Source organism: Oncorhynchus gorbuscha, linkage group LG25 (genome assembly GCF_021184085.1).
Source record: "Oncorhynchus gorbuscha isolate QuinsamMale2020 ecotype Even-year linkage group LG25, OgorEven_v1.0, whole genome shotgun sequence".
NCBI classification, from domain to species: Eukaryota; Metazoa; Chordata; class Actinopteri; order Salmoniformes; family Salmonidae; genus Oncorhynchus; species Oncorhynchus gorbuscha.
In genome coordinates, this window is record NC_060197.1 from 11268625 (window position 1) to 11285719 (window position 17095).

Consider the following 17095-nt stretch of genomic DNA (forward strand, 5'->3'; position numbering starts at 1 on the left):
ACGTTCCAATGAGAAACACTGCTCCAATGACAGGTCACACTGGTCATGTCAGCAAAATAACTTGATGTTCCCCTCCACAGGACAAGCAGCTCAAGATCCGTATCCATGGCAGCAGGAAGAAGGGCGGGGTCCTGCAGTCTGATGTCATCGCTTCCAATGGGATCATCCATATTATCAACAAGCTGATGGACAGTGTCTCACCCACGGTGGAGAGCGACAAAGAGGTACACAAATACCAGAGACAGAGGTTACGTCACAAACGGCACCCTATTCCCTATTTAATGCATGACTTTTAGTCAAAGGTAGTGCAGTACATAGGAAATAGGGTGCCATTTGGGACCAACCAGACACATTGTTTATTATACTTAGAATAGCATTTGTAACGCCTACATTTGTGCCTACTTTTTAATTTGATTTATTTACCACTTATTCGACCAGGTAAGTTGACTGAGAACACATTCTCATTTACAGCAACGACCTGGGGAATAGTTACAGGGATGAATGAGCCAAATGAAAGCAACAAGACTGGTTGTTAAGTTAGGCTAAATTCCATTTTGACATGCCTTGTCATGTTATCTTTTCCAGGAGAATCTCATGAAGATTCTATCAGACTATGGGAAGTTTTCCAAGTTCAAGGAATTGTTGATGGTACTGTCTTCTGTATTCATTTCATGTTATTTAAATTTGATTTAACATATTCTACGTATTATTCAGAGTGGGTATAGTATATCAGATATGAAGTCACATCAACCTGTTGTTTGATATCTTATTAATGTATTGTTATTCTTATTTGTATGTATTTATATGCAACTCATTTTTTTGGTATGAAATATTCAACCGAAATAAAGTTTGATTTGGTTTGATTCATCTGTCCAGAAAGCCAATGTTGATTCTGTATTGGAGGAGGCTGGGCCCTCCACCATATTTGCCCCCACCAACACAGCCTTCGATGCCATGAAGGCGGGACAGCTGGACTATCTCACCTCTAGTGAGGTAGGGAATGGGTGACCTCATGTGCACATACACATACACACGCATGTACACTTACAAACTCTTATGCCTCTAATGACACAAACACACACATCGTTTTGCAATGCATGTCTCCAGACCGTGACTGTGATGTGTGTGTGTGTGTTTGGCTTATTTTTGTCTGAATTCAGGGAAGCACTAAACTACTGGAGCTACTAAGGAATCATGTGATCCCCTCATTCAATGTGAGTGTGCATGTTAGGCTACATGTCAATCACCAAACCAGATCATGTAGAGTCCCTTAGTCTTCAAGGTCCGTCGGTATTCATTAATCTTCTCAGAGTCTGAGTGCTGATCTAGGATCTGTTATGTCCTGTTATGTTATGTCTATATCATAATGACTTAGATTACATGGACAGGAGACCTGATCCTAGATCAGCACTCCTACCCTGAATATTCTGTGAATGTATTTGCACATGGTTGTTGTTTTTCATTGGTTTGAAGTTGGAGTTCTATAACGCTGTGAGCAACCAGCGGATGAGGACCATTGCCAATCAGATCCTCTCGTTCAATGTGACTGAAAACGTAAGTACATGTGACACATCAACACAAGCGCAGAGGTGTATATGGTGTGTGTGTGCGTGTAAGTGTGTGTACAGTAGGCGTGTGTGTCTGACTCTGACAAAACCCCATAGGGTCAAATCCTGGTCAACGGCATGGCTGTACTGGAGGCAGACGTGGAGGCCAAGAACGGACGCCTCTATTCGATGGACGGAGTTCTAATCCCGCCCTCCATCGAGCCGGTACTGCCTCACAGGTGTGACATCACAGAGAACAAACTTTTGAAGGTGAGTTTGAGTGCCAGGTTTTGTGATCGTCCCCCCGCATTCCCATTAAGTGTTTTAGTTTCTGAGGTTTTGTTCATTATTAACTTTATAACTTATTGTTAGAGTCATCCTTTATTTAGATTTAGCGAGGTAGTTTGTTCTGGTTGCTTGTCCTCATTTGAGTGTCTCTATTTGTTGACATGTTACTACCCAGGGTGACTGTGTCAGCTGCTCAAAGGTGACCAAGTCCGGCTGCCCATCCGGAGTGTCCACAGTAAGTACCAACACACACTCAACCCCCAATAGTTTGCAAATACTGTATAGAGACCTAAGCATCCCTTTCAGTTGCTTTCTTTCACGTGGCTCTTTCCTTAACCTCGTACAGCGCCTCCAGAAAGTATTCATACCCTTTGACTTATTCCACATTTTCTTGTGTTACATCCCGAATTTAAAATATTTGTTTTCTCACCCATCTACACACAATATCCCATCATGAAAAAGGGAAAATGTGTTTTTAGAAATGTTTGGAAATGTATTGGAAATTAAATATAGAAATGTACATACAGGACCAGTCAGAAGTTTGGACACACCTACTCATTCAACGTTTTTTCTTAATTTTTACTATTTTCTACATTGTAGAAACTATGAAATAACACACATGGAATCATGTAGAAACCAGAAATGTGTTAAACAAATAAAAATATATTTTATATTTGAGATTCTTCAAAGTAGCCACCCTTTGCCTTGATGACAGTATTCACACCCGTAAGTCACTACTTAGGCTCCCGAGTGGTGCAGCGGTCTAAGGCACTGCATCTCAGTGTAAGAGGCATCACTACAGTCCCTGGTTCCAATCCAGGCTGTATCACATCTGGCCTTGATTGGGAGTCCCATAGGGTGTGCACAATTGGCCAGGGTAAGCCGTCATTATAAATAAGAATTCGCTCTTAAATGACTTTCCTAGTAAAATAAAGGTTTAGAAAATCAATTTAAAAAATGTATGTATGGATCTCCTTTGGCAGCTGGAAGTGTTTATGAGTAAGTCTCCAAAAGCTTTGCACACCTGGATTGTACAATATTTGAACATTATTCTTGAAAAAATTATTCAAACTCTGTAAAAAACTGTAACTAGGCCATTCAGGAACATTCAATATAATATTGGTAAGCAACTCCAGTGTATATTTGTCCTTGTGATTTAGGTTGTTGTCCTGCTGAATGTGTCTCCCAGTGTATGTTGGAAAGCAGACTGAAACAGGTTTTCCTATAGAATTTAGCCTTTGCTTAGCTCTATTCCGTTTCTTATTATCCCAAAAAAACTCCCTAGTCTTTGCTGATTACAAGCATACCCATAACATGATGCAGCCACCACCATCCTTGAAAATATGAAGAGTGGTACTCAGTGATGTGTTGTGTTGGATTTTCCCCAATCATAACTGTTTTAATGTCACCATTGGCATCATGGTGAAATCCCTGAGCAGTTTCCTTTCTCTCTGGCGACTGAGTTAGGAAGGACACCTGCATCTTTATAATGACTGGGTGTATTGATACACCATACAAAGTGTAATTAATAACTTCACCATGTTCAAAGGAATATTCCATGTCTGCCTTTTTATTTTTACCCATCTACCAATAGGTGCCCTTCTTTGCGAGGCATTGGAAAACCTCCCTGGTCTTTGTGTTTTATTCTTTGTTTGAAATTCACTCAGGGACCTTAATTGTATGAGGTAGTCATTCAAAAATCATGTTAAACCCGATTATTGAGTCCACGCAACTTAATATGCATCTTTAGCGGGATTGATTTGACAACATCCAGTCAAATTGCAGAGCGCCAAATTCAAACTACAGAAATATCAAGATTCAATATTCACCAAAATATAAGTGTAATACATTTAAGACGGGATATACTGTGTTCAATACCGGATAAAAACAATGTGAAGCGGGTTCCAGTTTACACGCATCAAACAGTAGAGTCCACTTTGAATGACATTTACAATGAACAGCCCTAGTTCTTCATATCTCAAAAGAAAAACATCAACAAATTTCTAAATACTGTTGACATCTAGTGGAAGCCATAGGAACTGCAAACAGGTTCCTATTAAATAGGGCTTCCTCAATTTTTTTCCCCCCTGGATGGTTTGTCCTCGGGATTTCGCTTGCCAAATCAGTTATATTATACTAACAGACACTATTTTAACAGTTTTAGAAATGTTAGTGTTTTCTATCTAAATCTACGTCCGGATGACAATCTAATTATATGCAAATCCTAGCTTCTGGGCCTGAGTAACAGGCAGTTTACTTTGGGCACACTTTTCATCCGGACATTAAAATACTGCCCCCTATCCCTAAGAAGTTTTAAGCACATTTACTCATTACGTTATTTAGGCTTGCCATGACAAATGGGTTGAATACTTATTTACTCAAGAAATTTCAGCTTTTCATTTTTAATTCATATGTAAAAAGGTCTAAAAACATAATTCCACTTTGACATTATGGGTTATTATGTGTAGGCCCAATGGGCGACAAAGTTCCCAATTGTCATCCTTGAGAAAAAAGTAAAGATACCATAATAATAGAAAGTGACTCAAGTAAAAGGGAAAGTCACCCAGTAAAATACGACTTGAGTAAAACGTCTAAAAGTATTTGGTTTCACATATACTTAAGTATCAAAAGTAAATGTGATTGCTAAAATATACTTCAAAAGTATAAATAATTTCAAATTCCTTATATGAAGCAAACCAGACAGGGGCACACTCCAACACTCAGACATAATTTACAAATGAAGCATTTGTGTTTAGTGAGGCTGCCAGATCAGAGACAGTAGGGATGACCAGGGATGTTATTTTGATAAGTGTGTGAATTTGACCATTTTCCTGTCCTGCTAAGCACCCAAAATGTTTACTTTTGGGTGTCAGGGAAACTGTATGGAGTAAAAAACACATTATGGTGAAGTAAAAGTAAAAACGGTCAAAAATATAAATAGTAAAGTACAGATACCCCAATAAACTACTTAAGTAATACTTAAAAGTATTTTTACTTAAGTACTTTACACCACTGTGTACAAAATCCAAATGTAATCCATTTTAAATTCAGGCTGTAACAGTCAAGGGGTGTGAATACTTTCTGAAGGCAATGTATGTGTTTACTCAGAGCCATGGTCTGTGTCACAAATGGCATCCTATTCCCTATATAGTGCACTACTTTTGACAGAGCCCGGTGGGCACTGAGTAAACACATCCAGCCATCCATGTACTGTATACAGCTCTGTGTTTATTTTGCTGACGTCGCCCCCTTTGTGTAGAACACCTTCCTTCGCGGCTGTGTGTTCCGGAACATATTGAGTTTCAACATCCTTACGTTTGGCTGCGCCCCCATATGCAACAGGACCCTCACGGTACAGACACACACAGATACACACAAAACTTCTAACTCCTAACTCCTAACCCTAAACCTAACCTTAACCCTCAACCTAACTTCTAACTTCTTCTAAACTGAACCCCAAACCCTAAAACTGAATCATTTTAACAAATGAATTATAATTTGAACAAATGAAAGAATCCTACCTTGTAAGGACATTCTGGTCTTGATAAATGTAGGAAAACATGTACACACACACCACACCTCCCTCGCACCTCACACACACCCCTCACACACTCTGTAGGCACGCCCGGATTTGAGTTCTACACCCTCCTAAGCCCATCCTCCTCCCTAACCCCACCTCTACATCACCCTCTCCCCAGACACCACTGTGCTGTAAGGGCTTCTATGGGCCAGACTGCACCCCATGTCCTGGAGGGTTCAACACCCCCTGCTCCCGTCACGGACAGGTGAGACACCCCACCTAACCAACGTATCCCTTAACCACTTAACCAGTCTGACTGAGAAAATAATCTATGCAGTGATTGGTGTAATTCTCCTCTTTGTGTTTATGTTCAGCATGTAGGTATTCATACTTATTTTCTACCGTGTGTCTTAGTGTTCTGAGGGGATCGAGGGAAACGGGACGTGTGTCTGCGAGACCAACTTCAAAGGCTCCCGGTGTCACTACTGCTCCAACCCCAACAAATACGGACCGGCCTGCGACAAAAGTACACCCCCCTCTTAGACGTATCTATATCGACAAAGGGACACATCTGTCTCATGTTGATGATGTGTCTCTCCCCCTCTGTCCCTAGCTTGTGACTGTATCCATGGTGTGTGTGATAACCGTCCCGAGGCAGACGGGCGTTGTAAGGTGGACTCCTGCCAGCAGGGTTACACTGGCCAGTACTGTGAGCGCCACACCCAGGCCTGTGGCCCCCAGGTGACCTTCTGTCATGCCCGCGCAGAGTGTAACTTCAACGGAGGGGCAGTCAGGTGAGTGTGCAGGCTTCACTGCGGCCTTGTTGGGGATGTTGGTATAACAATAGAATCCCTTTCTCTCACTCAATGTTCTAAATTCTCATGACAACACAGTGTTTTGTATCCAAGATTGTCCCTCCTGCAAAAGTTAGTTCTAAGTAAAAGGCATGTTTTTTTATGTGTGTGAAGGTGTGTGTGTAACCCTGGTTTCCAAGGCGATGGGATCACGTGCGTGTATACAGAACCCTGTGCCCTTCCGCATCGTGGAGGATGCGATGTGAATGTAAGCACAGAAAACACATAAACAATGTACGAAAACCATACATCTCACCATCAACGTCTTTCAGTACCTTTTCCAATTGAACCTTTTGTCACCTAAGCATGGTAGCCTGCTTTCTGTACTGAGCTGTTCTGACTGTGCTCTCCATTGCCCCCTACAGGCCAAGTGTATAAAGACAGGGCCAGTCTCACACACATGCCAATGTTTGGCAGGATGGAGGATGGATGAGGATGGGTGCCAGCCTATCAATGACTGCCTGGGCCCTGACAGAGGGGGATGCCATCCCAATGCCACCTGCATCTACGTGGGCCCTGGACAGGTGAGAGAGAGTGAGGGGTAGGGCATCAAACTCCCAAAACAGTTTGATTGACTCAATGCAATGTTGTTTCTATATTTTCTCCCTTACCATCTATCTTAACCATCCATTCAATAAAGCCCAAAGTCTCCAGTTGATTCTATGCATGTTCCTATTTCCAAATGCAGAGCGGCTGTGCATGCAAGAGTGGTTTCCGTGGCAATGGGAGGGAGTGCGAGGCGAGCAATCCGTGCGTGGCACAAAATGGCGGCTGTCATTATCTGGTGGGTGCCCGCTACTTCTCATTGGCCAACACGATATTGAACCAATAGAATCACCGACCATAATACTGATTGACTGTGATGATAGTCTTTGACCTCGTGAACTTTGATCTATTGTCTCTCCTACAGGCAAGCTGTCTCTACGTGTCCGGTGCATGGAAGTGTGTGTGTGAGGATGGATACACAGGTGACGGGGAGGCGTGCTACGGCAACGTGGGACAGGTGAGCACTTCCTACCTTATTGCCAAGACAGGTAGCTACATATGTTTGTGGATTGGGGGACTGACATACCTACATTGATCTGAATAACAAACCTGACCTCCACTGTGTCTCTGTAGGAGTTGATGGCCCTTCCTGATGTCACTGAGTTCGCCAAATGGGTGACTGTGAGTTTGACCATTGTCATTTACAGCAGTTTTTTTTTAAAGTTTTCCCTGTTGTTTATGCTGTTGTTCATATTCTTTATTGTCTGAATAAGAAGCAACTTATTTTCACTTCTGACTTCCTGTATCAATAATGAGACGTCACACCACACTATCTAGAACCTTTAAGAGTTATTCAGCCGTCCCCATAGGAGAACCCTTTGAAGAACCCTTTTTGGTTCCAGGTAGAACTCTTTTTGGTTCAATGTAGAACCTTTCCTACATGGAGAGGGTTCCACATGGAACCAAAAACGGTTCTCCTATGGGGACAGCCAAAAACCGTTTTGGAACCCTTTTATCTAAGAGTGCATAGTGTAAGCTTCAGGAATGTTTAGTAAGATACAACCGGATATGGTTACAGAGCATTATGGGTATTGTAGTCCATCATGCTACAATCTGCATAAGGTCATATTCACAACTCACCATGACCTTCTGCTAGCCTGCTAGTATGCCTGTAAGAGGCTTGTCGTATGGTTTTAGGTCGGCAAGACATTTAGTATTTTCTTTCGTCTCCTCCCCTCTCTCAGGACATAGGCATTTCCCAGCTGCCACTCATGAACAGTCAGAACATAACTCTGCTGGTGCCGTCCACAGCAGCTACAGACAAGATGACCAAAGAGGACAAGGACTTCTGGACAACCCAGGGGAACCTACCCAGTATCATCAAGTAAGACCTGGGTCATATTTATTAGGCACCAAACGAAATGATGTGTTCTAAAACAGGAAGAGACTACCTGGACTTGTCCAATAAGAACCGTCTATTTTATTTTCCCTTGGACAACTTTTAAAAACGTTTTGCTGTAGGCACTGAGATTCTTCCATTGTGATAGTCCTTATTTCTGATTATCCCCTGATAGAAATCACATGATCCAAGGTGTCTACTCACTAGATGACCTACGCGATGCGTCCTCCAACTTGCAGCTCACTTCCGTTCTGAAGAAGGCTCTTCCTGTTACTATGACCAATGAGGTGAGTTTAGAGGCAGGTTTTATCCGAACCTTGAAGTGAACAGGAACTGTGATACTGTAACACGTGACCTGAAGTTAACCCTGTATTGTCTGTCAGTCCACAGTGATTGGAGGAGCCACCATAACAACCGCGAATGTGGCTTCAACCAATGGACTGATCCACATTGTTGACACGGTGTTGGTTCCAGAGAGGAGTCTCAGTGAGGGGCTGCTGGAGCTGCTTGCACGGAGGCCAGAGTTCTCCCTGTTCAGGAGTTACCTTGTCGTATGTACATTATAAGGCTGCCATTCTATTCATCCACACTCTCGTACAGCACCCAAACTCTATTTTCTGAACGGAGCACTCTGATGAACAACCCCAGCTTTATCGATGTCTTAATAAGGTTCTCCATACAAATCTGTGTGATTCCGTATGCAGCCATATCTGAGGAAAATGTCTGTCTCTGTCGGCTCCCTCTCAGCATCACAACCTGACAGCAGAGATAGAGCAGGCCTCGGCCTACACAGTATTCGCTCCAATAGACGGTGCTGTCCTCGAGTACCTCAAGAATACCGCTTCAGACACCATGGTACCTCAAACTATTTTTTAAATGTTGGTACACATTGTGTGCGTGCTTATATAATGTATGAACTGTAGTACTCTGTGTGTTTTGGTTGTCGTCAGGACCTGAATACGACGCGGTACCACATAGTGCTGTCTGATAGGTTAATGAAGGTAGACCTGCTGGGTGGAGCCTACAAGGAGACCATGCTGGGGTTCTCCTACCAGCTAGGCATCTTACCCAGGGATGACAAGGTATTATTATTATGGGATGCTCTGGGAATTCTGTTGGTGTTCTACTAATGTTATATCAGCCGTATTGGCTATGGTCTGCTACTGTTTGAGTCCTCTCAAAATGTGGTGCTCCTTTTTTCTCTCTCTTCTCTTCTCTCTCCTCTGTAGTTGTTTGTGAATGAAGCCCGGGTAAATGTGTCAGACATCCTGGGAGGTAAAGGGGTGATCCACGGCCTATCTGCAGTACTAGATATCACCAAAAATCGCTGCGACATCCAGCAATTCAATACATTTCCGGTAAAGCCCTTTTCTTCCTTTTTCTAAACATTTGTCATTCATTTTCTCAGATAATAATTGATTTATATTTTGTCTGAAGGGATTGTGTCAAGATTGCTTCTACCCACAACTCAACTCCTGTCCAACTGGCGCTACCACAATAGTATGATACCTTTCAAGTATATCCAGCTACCTTATAGTGGATCCAAAATGGCTGTCATGTTTCACGAATTACTCTCTGTGTCATGGCTGTTTTCCCTACAGGCATTGGTCAGGAAAAAGTGTATGTTCAGTCGGGTCTACCAGGGGGAACGGCTGCTCAGCATCGGCTGCAGGACCATCTGCAAGAACACTACCATTGTACGTGAGACACCAGCAGCACCACTAGCACTGCGTTGGAATCACTGGAATACGACCACACTTCGGACTGTGTCCCACCCTATTCCCTATATAGTGCACTATTTTTGACCAGGGCCCATAGGGAATAGGGTGGAATTTGGCATGCATCCCTGGTCTAGAATGGGTCACTGGTGTAGAAACAAAAGCACTGTTAAAATCATTTGTTTTGTGTTTGCATATTTCTGACACATATTCAATGCTGTAAATCCAAGAAGAGGAATCAACAAGGGTCCAGAGAAGCTCTACCTGAGTGAGGGAATTGACAGGCATTCATACTCTACCTTTACGCCAATTGGAAGTGAGAGTAGAAGTGCGTGTCCCGGTGATTGACTCTAGCTCCCCCTGTAGGTGCGGAGGTGCTGTGGCGGGTTCTACGGGGAGCACTGTGAGCCGTGTCCAGGGCCCAAAGGCCAGCCTTGCTATGGGAACGGGATGTGCCAGGACAGGACCAACGGTACAGGGGTTTGCCAGTGTAACAAGAACTTCAACGGGACTGCTTGTGAAACGTGCCAGGAGGGCAAATACGGCATCCACTGTGACCAAGGTACTGTAGTAATGTATTGTAAGCCCTTAGAAAAAAAGATGCTATCTAGAACCTAAAAAGGGTTCTTCGGCTGTCCCCATAAGAGAACCCTTTGAAGAACCCTTTTTGGGTTGGAAATCTGTTGGGTGGAAACCTTTTGGGTTTCAAGTAAAACCCTTTCCACAGAGGGTTCCACATGGAACCCAAAAGGGTTATTCGGCTGTCCCCATAGGGTTCTCCTATGGCCAAATAACCCTTTTGGAACCCTTTTTTCTAAAGAATGTAGTCAAATATCGTCCACTGTGACCAAGGTACTGTCGCAAGATATATCCACTATCAACTTACCACTACAATATAGAATCCAGCAATTCAACATTGGGATGCTTTTTCAATACAGAAACACAATCACTATATATGCTACTATCATCAGCATATTTCTCTCTCTCGCTCTCACCCCCCCCCCCCTGCAGACTGTAGGTGTAAGAACGGCCGGTGCAACGACGGTATCCATGGAGATGGGACATGCGAGTGTGATGCGTATTGGAGAGGGGTCGCCTGTGATGACAGTATGTACTGTATGAATGTATATGTGCTGGCGTTGTTCTCATTTTTAATGAGTATAATTTTAGCTCCTTGCATCTGGTAGCACTTTAAGTTGTGCGCGTTTAATCTTTCCAGTATGTATGACAGGGTCATTGTCTGATAAGTGGGCCACAGCGCAGGAGGGTCATTCTTGAGTTGTGGTGGCATTTCATGAGGAATTAAAATAAAATGTTATGTATTTACACAATACCAGTCAATCGTTTGGACACACCTCCTCATTCAAGGGTTTTTCTTTATTTTTACTTGTTCTACTTTGTATAGTGAAGACGTCAAAACTATGAAATAAGCACACAAAATATATTTATTTGAGATTCTTCAAAGTACCCATCCTTTGCCTTGATGACAGCTTGGCACACTCTTGACATTCTCTCAACCAGCTTCATGAGGTAGTCACCTGTAATGCTTGGAGTTCCCACATATAAATACAAATTTGTTCTTATGACTAGTTAAATAAAGGTTCAATTTAAAAAAATGCTAAATAAAAAAATATGCTGAGCACATGTTGGCTGCTTTTCCTTCATGCTGCGGTCCAACTCATCCCAAACCATCTCAATTGGGTTGAGGTCAGGTGATTGTGGTGGCCAGGTCATCTGATGCAGCACTCCATCACTCCTTCTTGGTCAAATAGCCCTTACACAGCCTGGAGGTTTTGGGTCATTGTCTTGTTGAAAAACAAATGATAGTCCCAGTAAACTCAAACCAGATTGGATGGCCTATCGCTGCCGAATGCTGTGGTAGCCATGCTGGTGTGCGATTATGTTTAACAAGTAATGGTAATTGTTTCTCAAAAATGTAGGGGTAAAAATGAATGACATGACACTCCTGTTTTTAATAACTTTAAATACCTCACCTTGCGAGGATAACGGCACTGAGCCTTTTTGTAAAATATTTGGAGGTTGGAGGACACTTTGGAGTGATCTTAGACCATTCCTCCATACAGAATCCTTCCAGATCCTTGATATCCTTCATCTGTGTTTATGGACGGCCCTCTTCAATTCAAACCACAGGTTTTCAAGTCCAGAGACTGAGATGGCCATTGCAAAATGTTGATTTTGTGGCCAACTAACCATTTCTTTGTTGATTTTGATGTGAGCTTGGGGTCATTGTGTTGCTGGAAGATCCACTTGTGGCCAAGTTTCAGCCTCCTGGCCGAGGCAACCAGGTTGTTGGCTAAAATGTCCTGGTACGAGTGTTAACACCTTCTGACCCCACTGTATTATATATATATATATAAAATGAAAAGCATTTTTAATAGCCTTCTTTGTTTTCATTAATCCATACAAATATGAAATACGTTTACTTACTTTCTAGAATTCAAATAATAGATATCTCTAAATCCCCAAAACATGTCACTGCGACTTTACTCATCACTACTGGGACAAGACCATTTTATAATATATAATATATGCCATTTAGCAGACGCTTTTATCCAAAGTGACTTACAGTCATGTGTGCATGCATTCTACGTATGGGTGGTCCCGGGAATCGAACCCACTACCCTGGCGTTACAAGCGCCATGCTCTACCAACTGAGCTACAGAAGGACCATTTTCATACCCTAGGTTCTTCAAAGACTACATACAAATACCGTTTGGCAGTACAGAGGACTTGCATTTTGTTTTATCATTGACAAACCGTTCGACGTCAACAAAAACATGCGTTTGCAAAGGCAAGGGATGCACATGCCACCGCCCAGGACATGTCCTACCAAGGGACTACAGTCCCACCCCTAACTGACAGAAAGACGTGCCAAAAAAACAACACATGTATTACAAGTAGAATTCACATGGGCATTTCAACAATGTTATAGGATCATCTCATAACACTGTAACTCGTCATTCCTGTATGCTGCGTTTCAGAGTTCACCAGAGAAGAGAACTGTGGGGACAGGAAGTGCCACACCAGTGCAATGTGAGTGAACTGACTCTGGCTTCAGCTTCCCATCGCTCTATGATGTGACTTATGTTGAAATCAAACCCTCTCAGCACATCAAGCCCGAGAAACGGTTCGTACATCTCTTAGCTGCAAACTGTGGTTCCATCTCTTCTCCTCTTTTGCATCTCTCCCACAGATGTGTAGTAGGTCGCTGTGAATGTTTGGCCGGGTTTCAGGGCAACGGCACGGACTGCAAAGGTATCCTTCCTGTCACTTTCCAGCATGCACTATTATACTGGTACCTGAACTGCTATTACACTATACATGACTACCACACAGGAAACTAGGTGTAATAAATGTGTGTGTGTGTGTGTGTGTGTGTGTGTGTGTGTGTGTGTGTGTGTGTGTGTGTGTGTGTGTGTGTGTGTGTGTGTGTGTGTGTGTGTGTGTGTGTGTGTGTGTGTGTGTGTGTGTGTGTGTGTGTGTGTGTGTGTGTGTGTGTGTGTGTGTGTGTGTGTGTGTGTGTTTGTGTGCGTGTGCGTGTGCAGCGAAAGATGCCTGCAAAGACAATAACGGAGGATGCAGTCCTCACGCTGTGTGTAAGAGGACTCTCCCTGGACGCAGGCAGTGCGTGTGCAACACGGGATATCACGGCGATGGGATGGTGTGTGTACGTAAGTGTGCATCTTTAATCTGCACACTTTGACAGGTCAGGTTCTGAAATAATGTTGAGTTTCAGTTGTGTTTGTTCGTTTTGTTATCTCGGGCTGGGCTACCACTGAAAGTAACGGTAAGAAATGATTTGAGCCCATTTAGACCCAAACAATGTTAAACATTTTTTTGTTTTCCCTCAGAGATTAACCCCTGCCTGGACGGTAAAGGAGGCTGCCATGTGAATGCAGACTGTATTCACACCGGACCTAACAAAGTAAGTTGGTTGGTTGGTCGGTGCGTCGGGTGTGTTCGGTGTCCATCAATCTGTTGTAAAACAGTGAACTGACTTATTTCATGTTTTCTATCCAGACGTCGTGTGTGTGCAGCCAAGGCTACACAGGAGATGGGAAGGAGTCTTGTACGGTTATCAACCTCTGTCGAACGGTACCTCTCTCCCTCAATACAGTGTTAATGTAGTGAACAGTGTAACAGTGTGGTGAACAGTGTAACTGTGTGGTGAACAGTGTAACTGTGTGGTGAACAGTGTAACAGTGTGGTGTACAGTGTAACAGTGTGGTGAACAGTGTAACAGTGTGGTGAACAGTGTAACAGTGTGGTGAACAGTGTAACAGTGTGGTGAACAGTGTAACAGTGTGGTGAACAGTGTAACAGTGTGGTGAACAGTGTAACAGTGTGGTGAACAGTGTAACAGTGTGGTGAACAGTGTAACAGTGTGGTGAACAGTGTAACAGTGTGGTGAACAGTGTAACAGTGTGGTGAACAGTGTAACAGTGTGGTTGTCCTCTTGGCAGAAACAAAGGGACTGCCACAGGTACGCCAGGTGTAATATGACTGGTCCAGGGGAACGCAGCTGCACCTGTATGGATGGATACATGGGCGACGGCATTAGCTGTAAAGGCACTGTGGGCAAGGTGAGCAGGAGAGGAGACTACACATAGCATGATCAAGTAAAAGTTACATTTGATTGCCATTTGTTAGTGCACGTGCATACCCCATGTAAGCTCACACCTCTTTTCTCACTTTAATTATTTATTTATTTATTTCTCTCACACTCACTCACTCACTCACTCACTCACTCACTCACTCACTCACTCACTCACTCACTCACTCACTCACTCACTCACTCACTCACTCACTCACTCACTCACTCACTCACTCACTCACTCACTCACACCCTTCATTTGACCATTGATCAGTGTTTGTCTTTTTCATCTACAGGAGCTTCTCACCAGGAAACTGAGGGATTTCTATCTTGGGTTGATGGTGAGTCTCTCACTGACAGTAGCACACTTTTATTTATGTTCTGCATTAAGTTACACATCCTAGTAAGAAAGGCACAAACACAATCACTGTTGATATAAATAATAGCAAATGAACTAAAGATATTATTGGTTGAACGCTGTTTGTTTTCAGATGGCAGATATCTCTCTGAAGGGCCGGGGTCCATTCACAGTCTTTGCTCCAACAGCTGAGGCCTTCGGCCAGGGGGAGACGGTAGGAAAGTGTGTGTGTGTGTGTGTGTGTGTGTGTGTGTGTGTGTGTGTGTGTGTGTGTGTGTGTGTGTGTGTGTGTGTGTGTGTGTGTGTGTGTGTGTGTGTGTGTGTGTGTGTGTGTGTGTGTGTGTGTGTGTGTGTGTGTGTGTGTGTGTGTGTGTGTGCGCCTGTGTTTATGTACCTGTGTGTGTACTGATCTTATCTTGTCTCACGACTTGCTCTTAGGCAAAAGAGTTGAGGCATCCCTCAAAGAGAGAGAAGAGGGCCAAGATTCTTCGCTACCACATCGTGTCATGTCACACCCTATTGGCCAGCGACCTGACCACGCCCAGAAACCTGACCACTCTCATGGGAGACGTCTTGACCATCACCTACTCTGAGGTAACCAAGGAGATTACAACACTCCCAGTGGATTCTGTTGGTTGCTTCAATGTCTGGATTATTATCCTAGATTCAATATCATGATGGATTGGACATTATTTATAAAGTGCATTTGGAAAGTATTCAGACTCCATCAATCTTCACACAATACCTCATAATGGCAAAGCAAATACAGGCTTTTCTAAATGTTTTCAAACAAATGAACATATATAATACATTTACATAAGTATTCAGGCCCTTTGCTCAGTACTGTGTTGAAGCACATTTGGCGGAGATTACAGTCTCGAGGCTTCTTGGGTATGATGCTACAAGCTGGGCACACCTGTATTTGGGGAGTTTCTCCCTTTCTTCTCTGCAGATCCCGTCAAGCTCTGTCAGGTTGAATGGGGAGTGTCGCTACACAGCTATTTTCAGGTCTCTCCAGAGATGTTCGACCGGGTTCCAGTCCGGGTTCTGGCTAGGCCACTCAATGACTTTCAGAGACTTGTCCCAAAGCAACTCCTGCGTCGTCTTGGCTGTGTGCTTAGGGTCGTTGTCCTGTTGGAAGGTGAACTTTCGCCCGTGTCTGAGGTCCTGAGCGCTCTGGAGCAGATTTTTATCAAAGATCTCTCTATACTTTGCTCAGTACATCTTTGCCTCGATCCTGACTAGTCTCCCAGTCCCTGACGCTGAAAAACATCCCCACAACATGATGCTGCCACCACCATGCATCACCATAGGGATGGTGCCAGGTTTCCTCCAGACGTGACGCTTGGCATTCAGGCCAAAAGAGTTCAATCTTGGCTTCATTGGACCAGAAAATCTCGTTTCTCGTGGTCTGAGACTCTGTAGGTGCCTTTTTGCAAACTCCAAGCGGGCTGTTATGTGCCTTTTACTGAGTGGCTTCCGTCTGGCCACTCTATCATGAAGGCCTGACTGGTGGAGTGCTGCAGAGATGGTTGTCCTTCTGGAAGCTTCTCCCATCTCCACATAGGAACTCTAGAGCTCTGTCAGAGTGACCATCTATTTCTTGGTCACCTCCCTGACCAAGGCCCTTCTCCCCCGATTGCTCAGTTTGGTCGGGCAGCCAGCTCTAGGACGAGTCTTAGTGGTTCCAAACCTCTTCCATTAAGAATGATGGAGGCCACAGTGTTCTTGGGCACCTTTAATGCTGCAGACATTTTTTTGGTACCTTTCCCCAGATCTGGTCCTTCTGTAGCTCAGTTGGTAGAGCATGGCGCTTGTAACGCCAGGGTAGTGGGTTCGATCCCCGGGACCACCCATACGTAGAATGTATGCACACATGACTGTAAGTCGCTTTGGATAAAAGCGTCTGCTAAATGGCATATATTATTATATATATATTATCTGTGCCTCGACACAATCCTGTCTCGGAGCTCTACAGACAATTCCTTTGACTTCATGGCATGGTATTTGCTCTGATATGCACTGTCAACTGTGTGACCTTACATAGACAGGTGTGTGCCTTTCCAAATTATGTCTAAACAATAGAATTTACCACAGGTAAATTGTAGGAACAATTCAAGGATGATCAAGGGAAACAGGGTGCGCCTGAGTTCAATTTCTACTCTCATAGCAAAAGATCAAAGCACAGTTTTTTATTTTTAATACATTTGTAAAAATGAATAAAAACTTGTTTTCACTTTGACATTATGGGGTATTGTGTGTAGATTGATGAGGATTATTATTATTATTTTTTAAATAAGCCTGTAACGT

At 43.5% G+C, this 17095-nt stretch overlaps 1 protein-coding gene across 2 annotated transcripts in view; it reads left to right on the plus strand.

Moving 5' to 3' along the window:
- stab2 (stabilin 2) overlaps positions 1 to 17095 on the plus strand; it is a 33719-nt gene that overhangs the window by 9305 nt on the left and 7319 nt on the right. Inside the window, exons 13-47 of one of the 2 annotated variants that reach the window (XM_046327795.1) lie at positions 81 to 224; positions 586 to 648; positions 877 to 993; positions 1161 to 1214; positions 1474 to 1554; positions 1665 to 1817; positions 2011 to 2070; positions 5095 to 5187; positions 5534 to 5620; positions 5770 to 5881; positions 5969 to 6149; positions 6324 to 6417; positions 6575 to 6733; positions 6898 to 6993; positions 7120 to 7212; positions 7329 to 7376; positions 7940 to 8079; positions 8270 to 8381; positions 8478 to 8645; positions 8842 to 8949; positions 9045 to 9176; positions 9324 to 9452; positions 9532 to 9594; positions 9696 to 9791; positions 10179 to 10374; positions 10824 to 10919; positions 12815 to 12866; positions 13027 to 13088; positions 13379 to 13504; positions 13685 to 13758; positions 13854 to 13928; positions 14297 to 14416; positions 14724 to 14768; positions 14919 to 14999; positions 15224 to 15379. In XM_046327795.1, coding sequence (XP_046183751.1) covers positions 81 to 224; positions 586 to 648; positions 877 to 993; positions 1161 to 1214; positions 1474 to 1554; positions 1665 to 1817; positions 2011 to 2070; positions 5095 to 5187; positions 5534 to 5620; positions 5770 to 5881; positions 5969 to 6149; positions 6324 to 6417; positions 6575 to 6733; positions 6898 to 6993; positions 7120 to 7212; positions 7329 to 7376; positions 7940 to 8079; positions 8270 to 8381; positions 8478 to 8645; positions 8842 to 8949; positions 9045 to 9176; positions 9324 to 9452; positions 9532 to 9594; positions 9696 to 9791; positions 10179 to 10374; positions 10824 to 10919; positions 12815 to 12866; positions 13027 to 13088; positions 13379 to 13504; positions 13685 to 13758; positions 13854 to 13928; positions 14297 to 14416; positions 14724 to 14768; positions 14919 to 14999; positions 15224 to 15379 — 3666 coding nt within the window. The remainder of the gene's footprint in view (positions 1 to 80; positions 225 to 585; positions 649 to 876; positions 994 to 1160; positions 1215 to 1473; positions 1555 to 1664; positions 1818 to 2010; positions 2071 to 5094; positions 5188 to 5533; positions 5621 to 5769; positions 5882 to 5968; positions 6150 to 6323; positions 6418 to 6574; positions 6734 to 6897; positions 6994 to 7119; positions 7213 to 7328; positions 7377 to 7939; positions 8080 to 8269; positions 8382 to 8477; positions 8646 to 8841; positions 8950 to 9044; positions 9177 to 9323; positions 9453 to 9531; positions 9595 to 9695; positions 9792 to 10178; positions 10375 to 10823; positions 10920 to 12814; positions 12867 to 13026; positions 13089 to 13378; positions 13505 to 13684; positions 13759 to 13853; positions 13929 to 14296; positions 14417 to 14723; positions 14769 to 14918; positions 15000 to 15223; positions 15380 to 17095) is intronic. The other variant, XM_046327796.1, reaches the window with a different exon arrangement.